We start from the raw sequence: 15,364 nt of genomic DNA on the forward strand, positions 1-15,364 counted from the left end.
ACAAAATTATCCAAGAGGCAACTTTAATTCCAACTCACTCTAATTTGATTATATGAGGCAATTAGATATATTTTTATCTTAATTACAAATTAAATTATAATCTAATCTCATATTATTTAATCTAAGGGTCTAAATGAGATTTCCCTTTGTTAAGGGAAAACCCCAACACCCAAATTCATATTTAATGATGGCCAAACATTAAATAAACAAATTAATGTAAGATTGAGCAATCAAAATTAATATTAAGCATAATTAATGGGTAAAAACAAGCTCTAATCCACCAACAAGTATATAATTACTCTAGGTCAAACGTGTTCAGCCACTAACAGCCATTAAAACAGCATAAAGCAATAATATTCAGCAAAAGATATATTAAAATGTAGAGAAAAGGGAGAAGAAAGCTTGGGAAGGATGATTTCTGTCACAAATCGTAAGACCCAAGTGTTTCCCAAGCTTTTCCAAACTCTTTATCCACCTTAGAATGCTCCATGGATGTGCAGCTACTGGTTAAAGACGAACTAGAATGGAAATGATAGCTAGAAGCCCTTAAAACATGATTTTAAGTGAAGCTATGCATTTTGCTAAAAACTAGTCTAATGTCACGACATTTAAAATTGGTACTATAGCATCACTAGGCAGAATTCAATTTCTTGTGGGCTTCAAAATTATCAACTTTGGGCCCATAAATTGGGCCTCCCTTTATGAATAAAACTCAGATTTAATGCCATAATTGATCTACTAACTTCAACAATTGTCTTGAACTTTATTCACCTTAAATCTCATAAATAATTATTTACTTAATCACATATTTGCTAATTAATTCCACAAGATGACTTCTAATTGCATTAAAAATACTATTAAATTTATTAAAACATTGGAAGTTATCAATACCCTTAGTACTAGGGTGTGACATGTTTCGTATTGAAAATGATGTTTTTCTTTCACTCTGTGATGAACTTGTGCAACATGGTCTGTGTCTAACCAGAAGAACATGGATTCATCAAATGATTGGTATGTTCCTAAATATTATTGGACATGAGGTGGGCAATAAGATGGCACAGGAATAGTTTTAACATTCAGCAGATACTGTTAACATACATTTTAAAAATGTATTGCATGCTTGTGAGAAGCTAGTAAAGGAATATATCTAACTAAAAGATCACACTTTTCAAGATACACATCCAAAATTTTAGGTAACCCGTAATACTGGTCATGCTTTAAAGATGTTATAGGAGCAATTAATGAAACACATATCTCATGTGTGGTCAGTGTTGAAGAGTAAGGGAAGTATATTGGAAGAAAAAGTATTCCAACATAAAATATAACGGCTGCATGTAATTGGGATATATGCTTCACTTATGTCATGGTTGGATAGGAAGAGACTACCTATAATGCTCATTTATTTAACTATGCACTCACAAGGCCGAACATGAATTGTTCACATCCACCCCAAAGTATATTTCATATTTATCTAATTTAAAATATTTTTTCAATATCTTTTAGGATCCTACAATTTCTATTTTTTAATAGTAGATAAATATTATTTGTTGGATGTTGGCTATTCAACGCTATATGGATATTTATAGGTATCACCTCCCAGATTTTAGGCATTCATTTGGATTTGCAAATAATAATAAGGTTTTCAATTACTATCATTCAAATTTAAGGATCACGATTGACAAGACTTCTTGGGTTTGAAAAAATAAATTTGCAATCTTACAACACACGCCTAGTTATCCATTTGCGATGTAAGTTCGTATAATTGGTGCAACAATGGCTATACATAATTTTATTAGAAAAAATATGTAACTGATTTTGACTTTAGGATTTTGAGGATGAAAATATGATTAACACTAATGATAATAATAATAAGTATGCATTTTCATCATCAATTATGAGTGCAATTTCAAGCATGGCTTCTGATAGAGAGAAGAATAAGGTTTGACATTCTATTAGAGATTATATTATATATTATAGAGCGAATTATTAATTATGTAACTATTCGATATTAATGAATGTTTAACTATTTATTACATAGTTTTTTTCTCCAATATTAAATTTTATATTTTTATTCTTATTACTTAACATTTTAAATTTTATGTTATTTGAAATTTGTTTAACACTTTTTAAATATTTATAATATATTATATTTGTATAATAAAAATTATAAATTATTATAAATTAATATCTTTTTGATCATTGTATATTTAAATTTAAAAGCATAAATTTTTTTAATCTAAATATAAATTTTTATTATAACAATTAACTTTTTCCAAATTAATTTTTACAAAATAAATTTTTAACAAATTAAAAACTAAACACATATAGTCATTCTTTAAGGTAATTTAATTAAAATAAAATATTATTCAAACCTTGTTTGATTGGAGGGAAGGGAGCTCCCCTTCCCTTGCTTGATAAGGTGGAAGAGAAATTTTTTTTTTTAAAAATTTTCCTTTCCTCCTCTCTAAAATCTATCCTTCAATTTGAAAGATCTTTCTTTTCTCCTCCTCTCCCCTTAAATCAATTAGGGTTTCAAAACACACATCTTATTTTGTTAGAAGGGGAGGAGAGAGGAGAAAAAATTTTAAATTTTTTTTTCTCCCTCCCACCTTGCCTAACAAGAGCTCCTCTCCTCTTGTTTAAATCTAAAACCTCTTAATCAAATTGAGGGGATCTTCCCTCCTCTCTACTCTTTGCTTCCCTCTTCTCGAATCAAACGTAGCTTTAGAGAACGGACGCAGTTTCTTGAGGACATGTCCCTCCCTAGAAAGCGACATCACTTCTCATTTAAAATTGCCCCGGGCATTTCATTATATTTTCATTTTTCCTCTTGAAATTTATCGATAGCGAGGGCCTTGTCACTAGAAGCTACTTGCTCTGAAACTCCATCAACAAGGTCATACCCTTTTCTGATCATTCATTGTTGAAAACTGTTGTTCTTCTTCACATTGCTTGTTGTGTGTGTCAGTTTAGGTACAGTTCCTTTTCAGATCACAACTTTGCCACTTTTGTCGCCCCACCTTAGTTCCTGGTCGTTGTTTCCATTTCGATCGCAACTTTGCCACTACTCCTATAGTTCGCTGCCGTCGCATCGCCACTGTCGTGCTTCTGCTCACACCGTTGCTAGAAGAACTAGTAAATCTACTATTTTTGTGTATTTTTACAAGTCTGCCTTCTCATTCTTGCAGATCAGCCCTTTTCCTCACTTCCGTCAATCTCACTGTTGTTTATTATTCAAAGATTTATTTATTAATCAAATAAATCTTCTGCTTGTAAGCATTGGGACACCGTGTCAGCTCTCTTGTTTGCTCGTTTGAGTTTGCATCCCCTGCCTGTTCTATAGGAGGCTGGAATATTTATCCTTTTGTGCTCAAGCTTGTGTGCTCTAAAATTCTTTTTACTTTTAATCACCATTAGGAATTCGAGCATCCGTGCGTCTATGGTGGACTCCACTGATTTCGTTAAGCGCATGGGAAGAGCCTGGTTGATCTCTCAGGTTTCCATTCTCATTCTCTTTCTCTTATATCAGCTTGTGTGTTTATTTCAGTTTTCAAGTTTTTGAAATTTACTTGCTGGTAATTTCTTACTGAAGTTGGCATTCCGAAAAAATTAGAGCATTTTAAGGATCCCAGTTTTGAGTATGCTACAAATTATATGAGCGCTTCGGTCAGTCATACATGGATCATTGAATGAAGAATATCCCTTATTGACATTGTTCAATTTTTGCTGTGTCCGAATCCAATTTTCAAGTTCTTGTTATGCTCTTTTGCACAAATGAATAATGTGGGAATTTTGCGGAGAAATTGAGTATATGAGCACATCCTGTAGTATAAATGGAGTAGAATGAAACTGGACTTTGCAAAACCCAATTGCATTATTTCTTCTCCCTAGTAAATTTCATGTCTTCTGGATGTTGACTTAATTTGATCTAAAATTGTAATCTAAAAGCATTAAGAAAGTTTGTCCATGTCTATTATGTGCACATGGTAATATGCCCCCTCTTTGGGAATTGGAGTCTCGTGTTATCTACTGATAATCTGCAAGGTTGATTGTTTAATGTACTGGATTTGCCTGGACAGTCAAAATAAGGGGTATTGAATGCATGGGTTTGGACTTTTGGGTGGTCTATAGCTTTTTCTGCTTGTTTTATGTTCTGTCTATGATTTTAGGTATTATTCAACTAGGACTAGGATTAGTAACATAGATGTCTAATGGAGGTTAGCAAACTACATATCTGTCTACAATTTGATATGCTTTGATTTTTTTGAGTACAACTTCACTAAAGACTTGGAGCCATTGAGATGATCACGCGAAGGATCTGACTGGTAAGGCTCCACCAGTATGTATGTGCTAAACATATTTCTTGGTTTGCAGCTTTGTGATCTAGCAAAAGTGGTTTATCTATTGTAAATATCATCTCTTTCATTTGTTATACTCTCTTAAAGTATGTCACAATCTTGTGAATAGAAATTACATACACATGCTAACGGGTCATTTTTTGGACAAAAATTTAGATTGTACTTATTGTAAATCAAAATTCTTATATTGAAATCATTTAGCCAATTCTGCTCAATATGCCTAACCTTAATTAGATGTATGTTACTGATTAGCTTGGGGCATGCATCTTAAGATAAACCAAATTCTGATTTTTATGCCCTAACCTTTAGCAAATTACATATTCTTGGACCAGAATTTATGTAACTTTCGGTAGATGTGAAAATTCTTGGGGCTTTGGGTAAGTGATCTTTATGATGCATAATTATTATATTATCAAAATGCTAGAAGCACAAGTGCACTTACTGAGCTTCACCTCTCTTGTGGGAACAATGTATGCTAGAAGCAAATAAATGGTTGTAACTTAGGCCTTTTCCTGTTGTAGATATTAAAGTTCTATCTGGAATCTCTTACCCATAATTCTTGGCTAACGAAAGTGGACAGAACTCTTTTTGAGTATTTTATGATTACTTCTTAATGGATTTTCTATAATCTATCAGTAGCCAGTTTTGAGACAGAATTGGTGTTTGTGGAATCTCTACGATTCAAAGTTGTTCATCAATCTCTGTATTTTGGTGATGATGCCAAATTTGACTTGAGGGTAAGTCATGTCCATCCCGAAGAGAATGAGATAGAATTGAGTGTTCCATCTCCATAACCCCTCCTATCTCCATAACCTTCCTATCCATAAATTATAATAAGTTTTTGTAACTTCTATAAGTTCCCAATTAGTGTTGTTAAATACTTTTAGGTCCTGTAACCTCCCTCCATTTAGAATTAAGTTCTTTTATAACCTTTCCACTGGCATTAATTTCTTGTTTACTTGAGACTAGTATAAATAGCCTTCATTCCATTGTATTCAGAATTATGAAAGAATAATATAATTTTTTTTATTAAAGTGAGTGTTCCCCCTTGGCTCTTAAGCCATTTTGGTATTAGAGCAAGATTCCAAATCTGATGGCGAGTGACTAAGAGACGAAGATGTATGAATTTGGAAAGTGAGGTTATAGAGGTCAGTTTGCCACTACCATCGTTGAACACTTACTTTTGGTCAGTTTCAAGTGAAACACATGTTACCATCATGCTCAAAAGGTCCAAAAACCCAAGACTGGGGATTATACACACATTTCTGACAAATGTTGAAGACGATCATGTCAACAACTTGTTAGCTTGACGTGTCTAGTCAGTGACACATTAGCCTATCCAGAAAAAGTAGAGTTTCTTGGTGTTTGTGGAGTCTCTACGATTCAAAGTTGTTCATCAATCTGTGTATTTCGATGATGATGCCGAATTTGACTCAAGGGCGAGTCATGTTCAACCTAGAGAGAATAAGACAAAATTAGATGCTTCATCTCCATAACCCCTACTATTTTCATAACTTTCCTATCCATAAATTATAATAGTGTTTGTAACTTCCAGAGGCTCCCAATAAGTGTTGTTAAGTACTTTAAAATCTTGTAACCCCCTTCTATTGAGAATTAAGTTCTTCCATAACCTCTCCATTGATATTAATTTCTTGTCCACTTAAGACTAGTATAAATAGCCCTCATTCCATTGTATTCGAAATCACGAAAGAATAATATAATTTTTTATTAAACTGAGAGTGTTCTCTCTTTTTTCCCTTGGCTCCTGAGCCGAGTTTCTTGTCTGAAAAAAAAGTCAGTGTCCTTATTTTATAGCTCATGAATGTTACACTCTCCATTTCAAGCTGAACTGATCGATCTGGCTGTGAAGGGAACTCTCAATGCTCTCAAGTCAGGTATTAGTCCGGTTAGATTTGCTTTGCATAATGCCTTGATTGGAGAGCACCCCCCCCCTTTTTTTTAATTAAGGATGTAAACTTCTTGATATCTTAACTGTTTGTGGTTTATATTTCCTAATATAACTATAATAATGGATTCAAATCAAATAAAATATTCAAATTAAAAGTTAGAAACATTAATATACGTAAGTTGATAAGAAAAGGTGCTTTTCTTGGCCGAAAATGAAAAAAAGCATTTTTTTTCTTTTTCCACCTTTGCCACTGCATAACTTGAGGGAGAAGATATAACATAATAAAAGAGAATTGTTTGGGATGCACATGGGAAATTTAGTTGATATATTCACTGGACAAGCAAATAAGTCCATGTGACAGGAGCGGGCGGTCTGCCTTCCTATTGTTGATACGGGTTTGATGATCAGGTGTGAGTATTGTTGACTCCTTTTTAAGTTGTGACCAGGTTTTATATTCCCATAATGAATGGAGAAAGGAGTGAAATTAATTAAATTGAGGTTACACACACACACACAGAAGTGATTTCTTTCATTGAACTAGATTATATATATCTGTTTGGTTTTGTTTGAGCAGTCTATTTAGGCAGAGGAGAGAAAACGTAAAGTGGGATGAAGCAGAGCAACGTGCAAGTGAGGGGTTGGTGAACATGTTGGTCTACTTCCAAGACAAACAATATTATCATAAATTGTTTCTTTTTTTTAAACACATATATCCACAGCAAATATGTGTATTTAATTTTCAATTTATCAAAAATCAGTTTGATAAAAATTTATTTAACAAAAATCAGTTTAGTGAAAGTGAGTTGTTATAAAGAAATTTGTATTTAAATATATTTTTTTAAAAGTCAGTTTGACAAATTGAAAGTTATTTGAATTAATAAAAATATGTGCTTTTAAAATGTATTTTTAAATATGCAATAATTAAAAAGAACATTAATTTATAATAATTGATAATTTTTGTTATATAAATATAATATATTAAAAATATGAAAAAAATAAAATTTAATATGTTAAATAACAAGAATAAAAAATATATAGTTTAATAATTAAAAAAATTAAAACATAAATATTATGGTCATTTATAAAAGTAGGTACAATTTAACTCTCATCTATAATTTTAAATCTACCAAAAAATAGAGTTGGCAAATTCACATTTCAATACCATCTTCACCCACATTTACAATAAGTGTGTTTTTGGTTATTTATACATGTGATTTATCAAAAAATTACCTGCAATTTTTTTAAATAAAAATCAGGGGTGGCATGATCATGTCATAAATTAATGGATCACATTTGAAAAGCACATATCAAAAGTTAAGGAAAATCAAGTTGGGCAAATCCACATTCAATGACTTTTCAAAAACAAATCTATAAAAATACTTTCATCATATTTTTTATACCCAAACAACTTTTAACTTTTAAAAATATCAAAAGCATTTTTTAAAAGTTAAAAGTGAAGTTAGCAAATAGATCCTATATATCCCCACTTCACTGCATCCACATTATATATTCATTCGTACCTGCCTTTGATTAAAGGGATACACTTTTGACATTATATATTTATGCCCTTCTTCTACTTCACATGCTTTTTATATAAATTAGTAACTAGTAAACTCATGTAATGCTTATCTAGCTTGGTCTTTTACCCTATTACATTTTACAGGTCTACATACTACGATCAATGTTAGGTCGTTATATATGATATTCAAAGAACCCAGTTGAAAGCAGATAAATGTTACCCAAATGAGGGATCACATCAAGAATGCTCATGTTCAATAATCCAAGCATTGATTTACTCGTAGGTTGAGTTTTGTTGGAGAGGTATTTCTTGATATTTGACTCGGTTTCTCTTTTCATCAATAGTGATTGTTCAAGCTATAGGCTCAATAATTTTGGCGTACATGTATCTGATGAAATATAGTATGTAGAGTTGAAACTTTTGATTGAGAATTGCTCTTGACATTTTCACCAACATTTGGACCTCGAGCCACGATTGTGGTCAATGGCATAATAGACTGAATCATAACATGTTCATGTAGTTATAATTTGAGATTCCATCCGTAGTCTGGGCTTCACTGCTGGAGTTACAAGTTTGGCATTTTAGTGAGAATAAGTTTAACTGGTAGAGCTTGATGTGTAGCTAGGTAAACATGGAAGGGGAAAATTGCAGTGTTTCATTTGGAGAAGCTGTCTTGTCCTTATGTTTATTGTCCAAGTAGAGCTTGAAATTTTTTGTATATAATTAATATTTATAAAGATGATCAATTATTATTTTTCTCTATTTTTTTAACAATATAGGGGTATTTTTTTTTTTTGGGATTTAGGGTGATTCAAAATACCATCAATCCAAAAGAAAATCCCCTAAACTTTTTACCTCACTTTTTTTTGTTAAAAAAAAGTGACGCAAAAGTCTTCTATCTACGTCAATTAATTTGTCTTAAAAAAAATGCTAGAAACCATGTCACGTGGAAAATCTTATTCACACCACTCCTAAAGGCGACATGAATAATTTAACTTTTTATATCTGTCAATATTATGTGATGTGAAAATGTTTAAAAAAGCCACGTCAAAAGTGTTTTTTATAGCAACGTTAATTGGATTGTATTAATGATATATATATAATATCCGTTACGTGTTAAATTAAATAAATCCAACAGAAAACTGTCCTTGCTGTGTCTTGAATCTGCAACGTTCGATTCGCAGCCCCAACTCATTCTCCCCCCCCCCCCCCCGGAATTAATTGACGGAGTTATATAACTGAATCTTTTAAATAATTCAATATCAATAATATATCAAAGCTCATGTCTCTTAATATAATATATCTGAATCTTTTTCCTTATTCTTCGGCACATGCGTTGTCCAATTCATTACACTTAACGCCATGCAGCATACAAGCACTGTATCATATAAATCGATTGCAAAATGCTGTGATTCTCTCTACCTATGTGCGTACTGTTTTTTTTTTTTTCCTGGGCCGAAACGAAAAGTCCAACCTTAGTGTTTACTGTTTAATCAACCCTTTTTTTTTGGGTGAAATGTTTAATTAGGACTTTCTTTTTCATGCTTGCTTATTATGTGTAAATTTTTGTCAATAGCAAAAGGTTAGCAAATTGAGATTAATTGACGAGTCTGATGATTCCTTGCCACCTCTTCGATGGGAAAAATGTAGCTTTACTCTACTTTGTAATATTTTGCTACATTTTAACTGTCCTATCAATTTTGTAAACCTGATAGCAAGTTCATAAGTTCCCCCGGGTTCAAGGTTGTTGAAAAGTCGAATGAGTTTAAATATTTAGTGTTAACTTTAAGAGAAAATATAACTTTAAGTTCTTGCACTTTACTTTATTTTACTATAAATTTTTATAACTTTTTTTTGTTTTAAATTCATATAATTTTTGTTTTTTGGTGTTTTAGGCCCTCAAGTTTTTACACTTTATTCATTTAGGGACTTAAAATATTAAAAAATAAAAGTGTAGGAACTTAGAATATATAAAAAAGTACAAAGACTTATAATAAAATGTGAGTGAAGTGTAAAGACTTAAAATTATGTTTTCTCAAACTTTAATCTTGACATGATAAATACTTGAGCCTCAAACATAAGCCGGGGTAAGAATCAATTATTTATTTAGTTAAAAAAATTGCAACTCCCCATAGAAACAAAAACGCTCTAATTAGTTAAAAATTTTCTGAAAAATTGAATAAAAAATACATTTTTTTATCCAAATCAATTGTTAATGTTTTAAAAAGAAAATTTTGTTTTTGTACCCAAAACAAAAAGGAAAGAAAATTCTTTTCATGAATCTCCCAACAATAGCTTTGGCAAAGTTAAAAAAAAAAAAAAAGGCCTTTGGGCCCAGATGTACATTAGACAACAGTGGGTTCATATGTCGGTATGTCCAGATCCACAATGAAGAAATCATCCACTCATGAGGTTGGTTGTCTGTTCTGTCCCTTCTCAAGCCATTGATGACGCTTGAGATGAGATCCCCCAACGACGTCGCTTGCCGGCTTCGTTCCATTCTGTCTTGCCTCTGTTCTGACTTCCGAGCGGGCAGCTCCCAAACCTGAAACCCTGGAATGGGTTATCTGAGGAGAGCTTCGAAGAGGCTAGGGCAGTCTAGGTACCTGTCCCTGTTGTTTAATTCAACCCCGTTGTCCTCCATTTACGGAGGCATATCATTAGAATTAGAAAGCAGACTAATTTGTCGTCGCTTTGCTCTAAGCCGTGCACTGTTCTGTTCTCAACCACGCCAAAACAGCAAAGAAAACAGTCGAGTAGATTTGACTCAATACACTCCAGAGCTAATTAGGAACTTCTGTATAATTGCGCATATAGATCATGGCAAGTCCACTCTTGCTGATCGGCTGCTTGAGCTTACGGGGACTATTAAGAAGGGACATGGTCAACCTCAGTATCTTGACAAGTTGCAGGTACCATAAAGTGCAACCTATTTCATTTAGTGCTATGTCACATGACAGTCTCATTTACCATGAAGGGCATTCTCAAAAACTGTTGCTTTGAATTAGCAGCCCCTTTGTCTTCAAGTAACATTTGCCTTGTAGTAATGTTCTACATGCCTTATATTACTGGAGAAATAATCTGTAACTTTGATAGATGAAACTATTTTCCTTGTTTTTTAATCTTATATTCCATAATGCCACTTATTTGCTGAAGTTAGAAATGTCTTAGGTAGAAAGAGAAAGGGGTATCACGGTTAAAGCCCAGACAGCAACAATGTTCTATAAGCACGGCATTGAGGAAACCACATCTAGTGACGACCAAGGTCCGGCAAACTTTCTGCTAAATCTTATCGACACTCCCGGGCACGTAGACTTCAGTTATGAAGTGTCGAGGTCACTGGCGGCTTGTCAGGGCGCTCTTTTGGTTGTTGATGCTGCTCAAGGAGTGCAGGCGCAAACTGTTGCTAATTTTTATCTTGCTTTTGAATCCAACCTAGCAATTATTCCCGTCATAAACAAAATAGACCAGCCAACTGCTGATCCTGATGGTGTTAAAGCACAACTAAAATCAATGTTTGATCTTGACCCAAGTGACGCACTTTTAACATCTGCTAAAACAGGACAGGGTCTTGAGCAAGTCCTTCCTGCTGTCATAGAGCGCATACCTCCACCTCCTGGGAAGAGTAGTTCTCCTCTACGCATGCTTTTGCTTGATTCTTATTATGATGAATACAAAGGGGTAATATGCCATGTTGCTATTGTTGATGGTGCCCTGCGCAAGGGGGATAAAATTTCATCAGCTGCAACTGGACAGGCTTATGAAGCTTTGGATGTAGGCATCATGCATCCTGAACTTAAATCTACTGGGATGTTGCTTACTGGACAAGTTGGTTATGTTGTAAGTGGCATGCGCTCAACCAAAGAGGCACGTGTTGGAGATACACTTTTCCATACCAGAAGCACTATAGAGCCCCTTCCAGGTATAGCTACCGTTCTTTATCTTCCATCTTCTGACTTTAGTTGGCAACTTTATGATAAAATAACTATATATAAAATCATTTTATACGACAGTTCAGTTGGTGGTTTGTGAGTTCCATGCATGTTGGTTGTTCTCACTGCTCATTACTACTGAGAATTTCTTTTTAGTTGTTGTAGACATACCTTGTAATTGCAAATTTTAGAGTTACTGGAACTGGCCTGAGTCCATTTTATTCTTTCCAAAATTATTGTTTACTTTTGAAAAATAAGTATGTAAGCAATCAAATTGACGTGTCATTAATTTTGTTATTCCCCCTCTCTCTGTGGGCGTGCATGCACCAACGTTATCACTTATAGTTTGTTTTGGCCTGTACCTTTGCCTTTCTTATTGGAAAGTCATTATTTTAAATATAGATTCAATGCTTCCAAACTGTAGGTTTTAAACCGGCAAAACATATGGTATTCTCTGGTCTTTATCCAGCAGATGGATCTGATTTTGAAGCTCTCAACCATGCAATAGAGAGATTGACATGTAATGATGCTAGTGTCTCTATTACCAAAGAAAGTAGCATGGCCCTAGGTCTGGGGTTCAGGTCTAGTATCTACTTTTAAAAGAATGGATCCTATTATTCTGCTATAATATGCATGTAGTTGCCTTTTTGGGGGGGGACAATTTTCTTATGTCTCCGTTGAACTAAAAGCAGGTGTGGTTTCTTAGGCTTACTCCACATGGATGTTTTTCATCAGCGGCTTGAACAGGTAACAACATATCTCCTCATGGAATCCAATAATTTCAGGCTGATAGTCAATATTTCTTTTATGAAATAAAATATGTGCCAAATTTCCCTATTGGACGCACGCCACACGTTGCGATTGTGATTTGTCTTGCAACTCACCTGGCTAAAAATCTGCGTTGGTGTTATGAATTTTGAAAAATTGATGGTTGGTTTTCTCGATTAGCATTAATTTGTTTGTGCCATTTATGGCTATGCTGATAAATCCTATCTGTTCATGGATAACTAACAGGAGTATGGGGCTCATGTCATCTCAACTGTTCCAACTGTACCTTATATATTTGAGTATTCTGATGGAAGGTAGGTGATAAATCTGGGTGTGTCAGAATAAATTCTCTTTATCGTTTACTAATACCATTGCTGTGCTTCTCCAGCAAATTGCAAGTTGAGAATCCTGCTGCATTACCCTCTAATCCCAAGCAACGAGTGACAACCTGTTGGGAACCAACAGTGATAGCTACAATTATCATCCCTAGTCAGTAAGCTCTGTAAACCCTGGTGGACTTTTATTTGATGCTTCCAAAGCAAATATTTACTATCTTATTTGTTGCTGATCAAAGGTATGTGGGGTCTGTTATTACTCTTTGCTCTGAGAGAAGAGGGCAGCAATTGGAGTACTCATTCATTGACAGGTCTCCCTCCCCTCTCTCTGTTTCTGCAGTTGCCATTAATGAAGGACTGTTATTACCCAATTTTTTTCGGTTTTCTTTTTTCTTGAAATTTTGGGATTTTAGTGTGTACTTTGACCTCCTTAACCGTGGCTGAAGCTGTGGTAGTTTGTCTCACTTCTGCAGTCAACGGGCCTTCATGAAGTATCGCTTGCCTTTGAGGGAAATTGTTGTCGACTTTTACAATGAATTAAAGAGTCTAACATCAGGCTATGCTTCATTCGATTATGAGGATGCAGAGTTAGTACTTGTTTCTTTTTTCCCTGTGTTTCTTTGGCATGATTAATGTTGTGCACGCACAATTGTTCCTATCTACTTCTTTACAATGATGTTATGCTGTAATGTATATCTACTCAGAACAGTCATGTCATGCTTGTTGATCTAATAAAGTATAAGAATAAGAAGCCTACAAAACCTGATGGAAAGGAGTGTTCTAATTTACAACTTTTCATCATGTGCTTATTGGCTGTCACATGTAATCAAATAATATAGGCTAGTGAAATTAAATTTGGCGTGGCATTTTTTCTCCCTTGTGATGCATTTGATGGGTTTTATTGCAGTTATCAGCAATCTGATCTGGTGAAACTTGACATTCTCTTGAATGGACAACCAGTTGATGCAATGGCAACCATTGTTCATAAGTTGAAAGCATATCGAGTTGGGCGTGAACTAGTGGAGAAATTGAAGAAAGTTATAGACAGGTGTTCCTTTGGCGTATAAAAGAGTCGTAGTTTCAAACTTCTGCTTTAACTTCATTGGTACCAATTTTCTAAATTCTGTGCAGGCAAATGTTTGAGATAACCGTACAAGCTGCTGTTGGGTCAAAAGTTATAGCAAGGGAGACGTAAGTTTCTGTTATGCTAATGTGTCTTTTCGAGTGACTGTTTCACTAGAGTGGTTGGTATGGAACTGTGTGTTTTTGCTTACAATTATTAATCTTGATCAGAGATTTCATCATCTGTAAATCTTTCTATATTCAATAGCTGTTAAGCAAATGGATTCTGAGCCTCTAACCAAAGCATAGGATGGAGGATCAAGTCATTGATTCACATGCCTTGGGACGACGGACTTTTCTCTTTCTGATCTGGTCTACTGATGGTCTTTACAATGATTGTAGGATTTCAGCTATGAGGAAAAATGTTCTTGCCAAGTGTTATGGCGGTGATGTTACTCGGAAGAGGAAGCTATTGGAGAAGCAAAAAGAAGGAAAGAAGCGAATGAAACGAGTTGGTTCCGTCGATATACCACAAGAGGCATTCCATGAATTATTGAAAGTTTCATGACAGCCATGTCAGAAATTGATAGCATTTAGAAATTTGTAAGGACCTGTATTTTACCTTTTACACTCCAATGGAATTAATGGTGCATCTAAGAAGTTAGAACTCAACTAACACGATGCTTGGGACTATATGACTCTGAATTCTAGCTTAATATTTGAGGCTCGATCGTACCTGTTGACTTTATTTATTTTTTTTTTTCATGGAATTATAGGCATTAAGACAGGAGCCAATTTCTTATTTTGTAAGATCCATTTCCTTGCACCTCATGTATATGGATGAAGGTTTCAAATGCCATTCGTTATCATTGAGCATCTAGGTCAAAAGCAATTTTAAACAAGCGTTGGGCTTTTTTAATTGGTTTATTAAGTTTTTGTTTAGAAGTTATTGGTTGGATTACATGATCCCAACTTCCAAGATTTATGATTGTTCTGGGAACTTCATGACAGTCGTTCTGATAATCATGTTATTAACAACTGAAATTTCTCCGCGTTTTACTTCTGTTTCTGTTCAGCAGGTTTGGATTTCAGTACCCTGACATATTTGTAAGACGATACACGATACAATGGAAAGAGGGCTGCGTAAAAGAATAAAGGAAGCAGTGAAAGCAGGATGCTTGTTGCAAGGGAGGCTCCTACGTAGCGATTTAAACTCATTGATAATGTTGTTAAATTTCTTTATTATATTTGAATTGGTGCCCATCTGTGTATTGTTATTTCATGGGATCTGGATATCAGAAGCTGATTTCCTTCTGGAACGATACATATAGGAGACAGAATTGTTCTTATAGTTCATTTTAGCGATAATCTGTTGTACATAAATGAGGGTCACTCAGCTTGATAAACATTTTCCCCTAATTATGTAATTTCTATTATTGCTTGTTGCTTGGCACTTGTTGCGGGGCTCATCTTATTGGTTT

The 15,364-nt window shown here is 34.2% G+C and overlaps 1 protein-coding gene and 1 long non-coding RNA gene across 7 annotated transcripts; both read left to right on the forward strand.

Annotated features, from left to right (window-relative positions):
* Positions 1–2,677: 2,677 nt before the first annotated feature.
* Positions 2,678–8,411, forward strand: LOC129305189 (uncharacterized). Its single transcript, XR_008591918.1, has 3 exons — positions 2,678–3,496; positions 6,842–6,916; positions 7,931–8,411. It is a non-coding gene; the product is annotated as an uncharacterized LOC129305189 (long non-coding RNA).
* Positions 8,412–10,200: 1,789 nt separating this feature from the next.
* On the forward strand, positions 10,201–15,338 carry LOC129305930 (translation factor GUF1 homolog, mitochondrial). Of its 6 annotated transcripts, XM_054946153.1 has the most exons (13): positions 10,203–10,388; positions 10,491–10,698; positions 10,958–11,708; positions 12,143–12,299; positions 12,411–12,465; positions 12,733–12,800; positions 12,875–12,979; positions 13,061–13,132; positions 13,295–13,408; positions 13,729–13,869; positions 13,953–14,012; positions 14,286–14,486; positions 14,960–15,338. In XM_054946153.1, the coding sequence occupies exons 1-12, from the start codon at positions 10,345–10,347 to the stop codon at positions 14,449–14,451; spliced, it is 1,941 nt and encodes a 646-aa protein (XP_054802128.1). In that variant the 5' UTR covers positions 10,203–10,344; the 3' UTR covers positions 14,452–14,486; positions 14,960–15,338. The 6 variants fall into 6 exon arrangements, with proteins under 6 accessions (XP_054802129.1, XP_054802128.1, XP_054802124.1 ...); XM_054946149.1 differs by having other exon boundaries at positions 10,203–10,698; XM_054946151.1 differs by having other exon boundaries at positions 10,203–10,698; positions 14,963–15,338.
* The last annotated feature ends 26 nt before the right edge of the window (positions 15,339–15,364 follow it).

Source organism: Prosopis cineraria, unplaced genomic scaffold (assembly GCF_029017545.1).
Source record: "Prosopis cineraria cultivar Desert tree isolate PC_DT_omini unplaced genomic scaffold, ASM2901754v1 PC3, whole genome shotgun sequence".
Classification (NCBI taxonomy): domain Eukaryota; kingdom Viridiplantae; phylum Streptophyta; class Magnoliopsida; order Fabales; family Fabaceae; genus Prosopis; species Prosopis cineraria.

Coding starts and splice junctions, on each gene's coding strand:
- LOC129305930 (XM_054946149.1), top strand. CDS start 10,345: ATGGGTTATCTGAGGAGAGCTTCGAAGAGGCTAGGGCAGTCTAGGTAC. Junction 11,709..12,142: donor CACTATAGAGCCCCTTCCAG/GTATAGCTACCG, acceptor TCCAAACTGTAG/GTTTTAAACCGGCAAAACAT. Junction 12,300..12,410: donor GCCCTAGGTCTGGGGTTCAG/GTCTAGTATCTA, acceptor AACTAAAAGCAG/GTGTGGTTTCTTAGGCTTAC.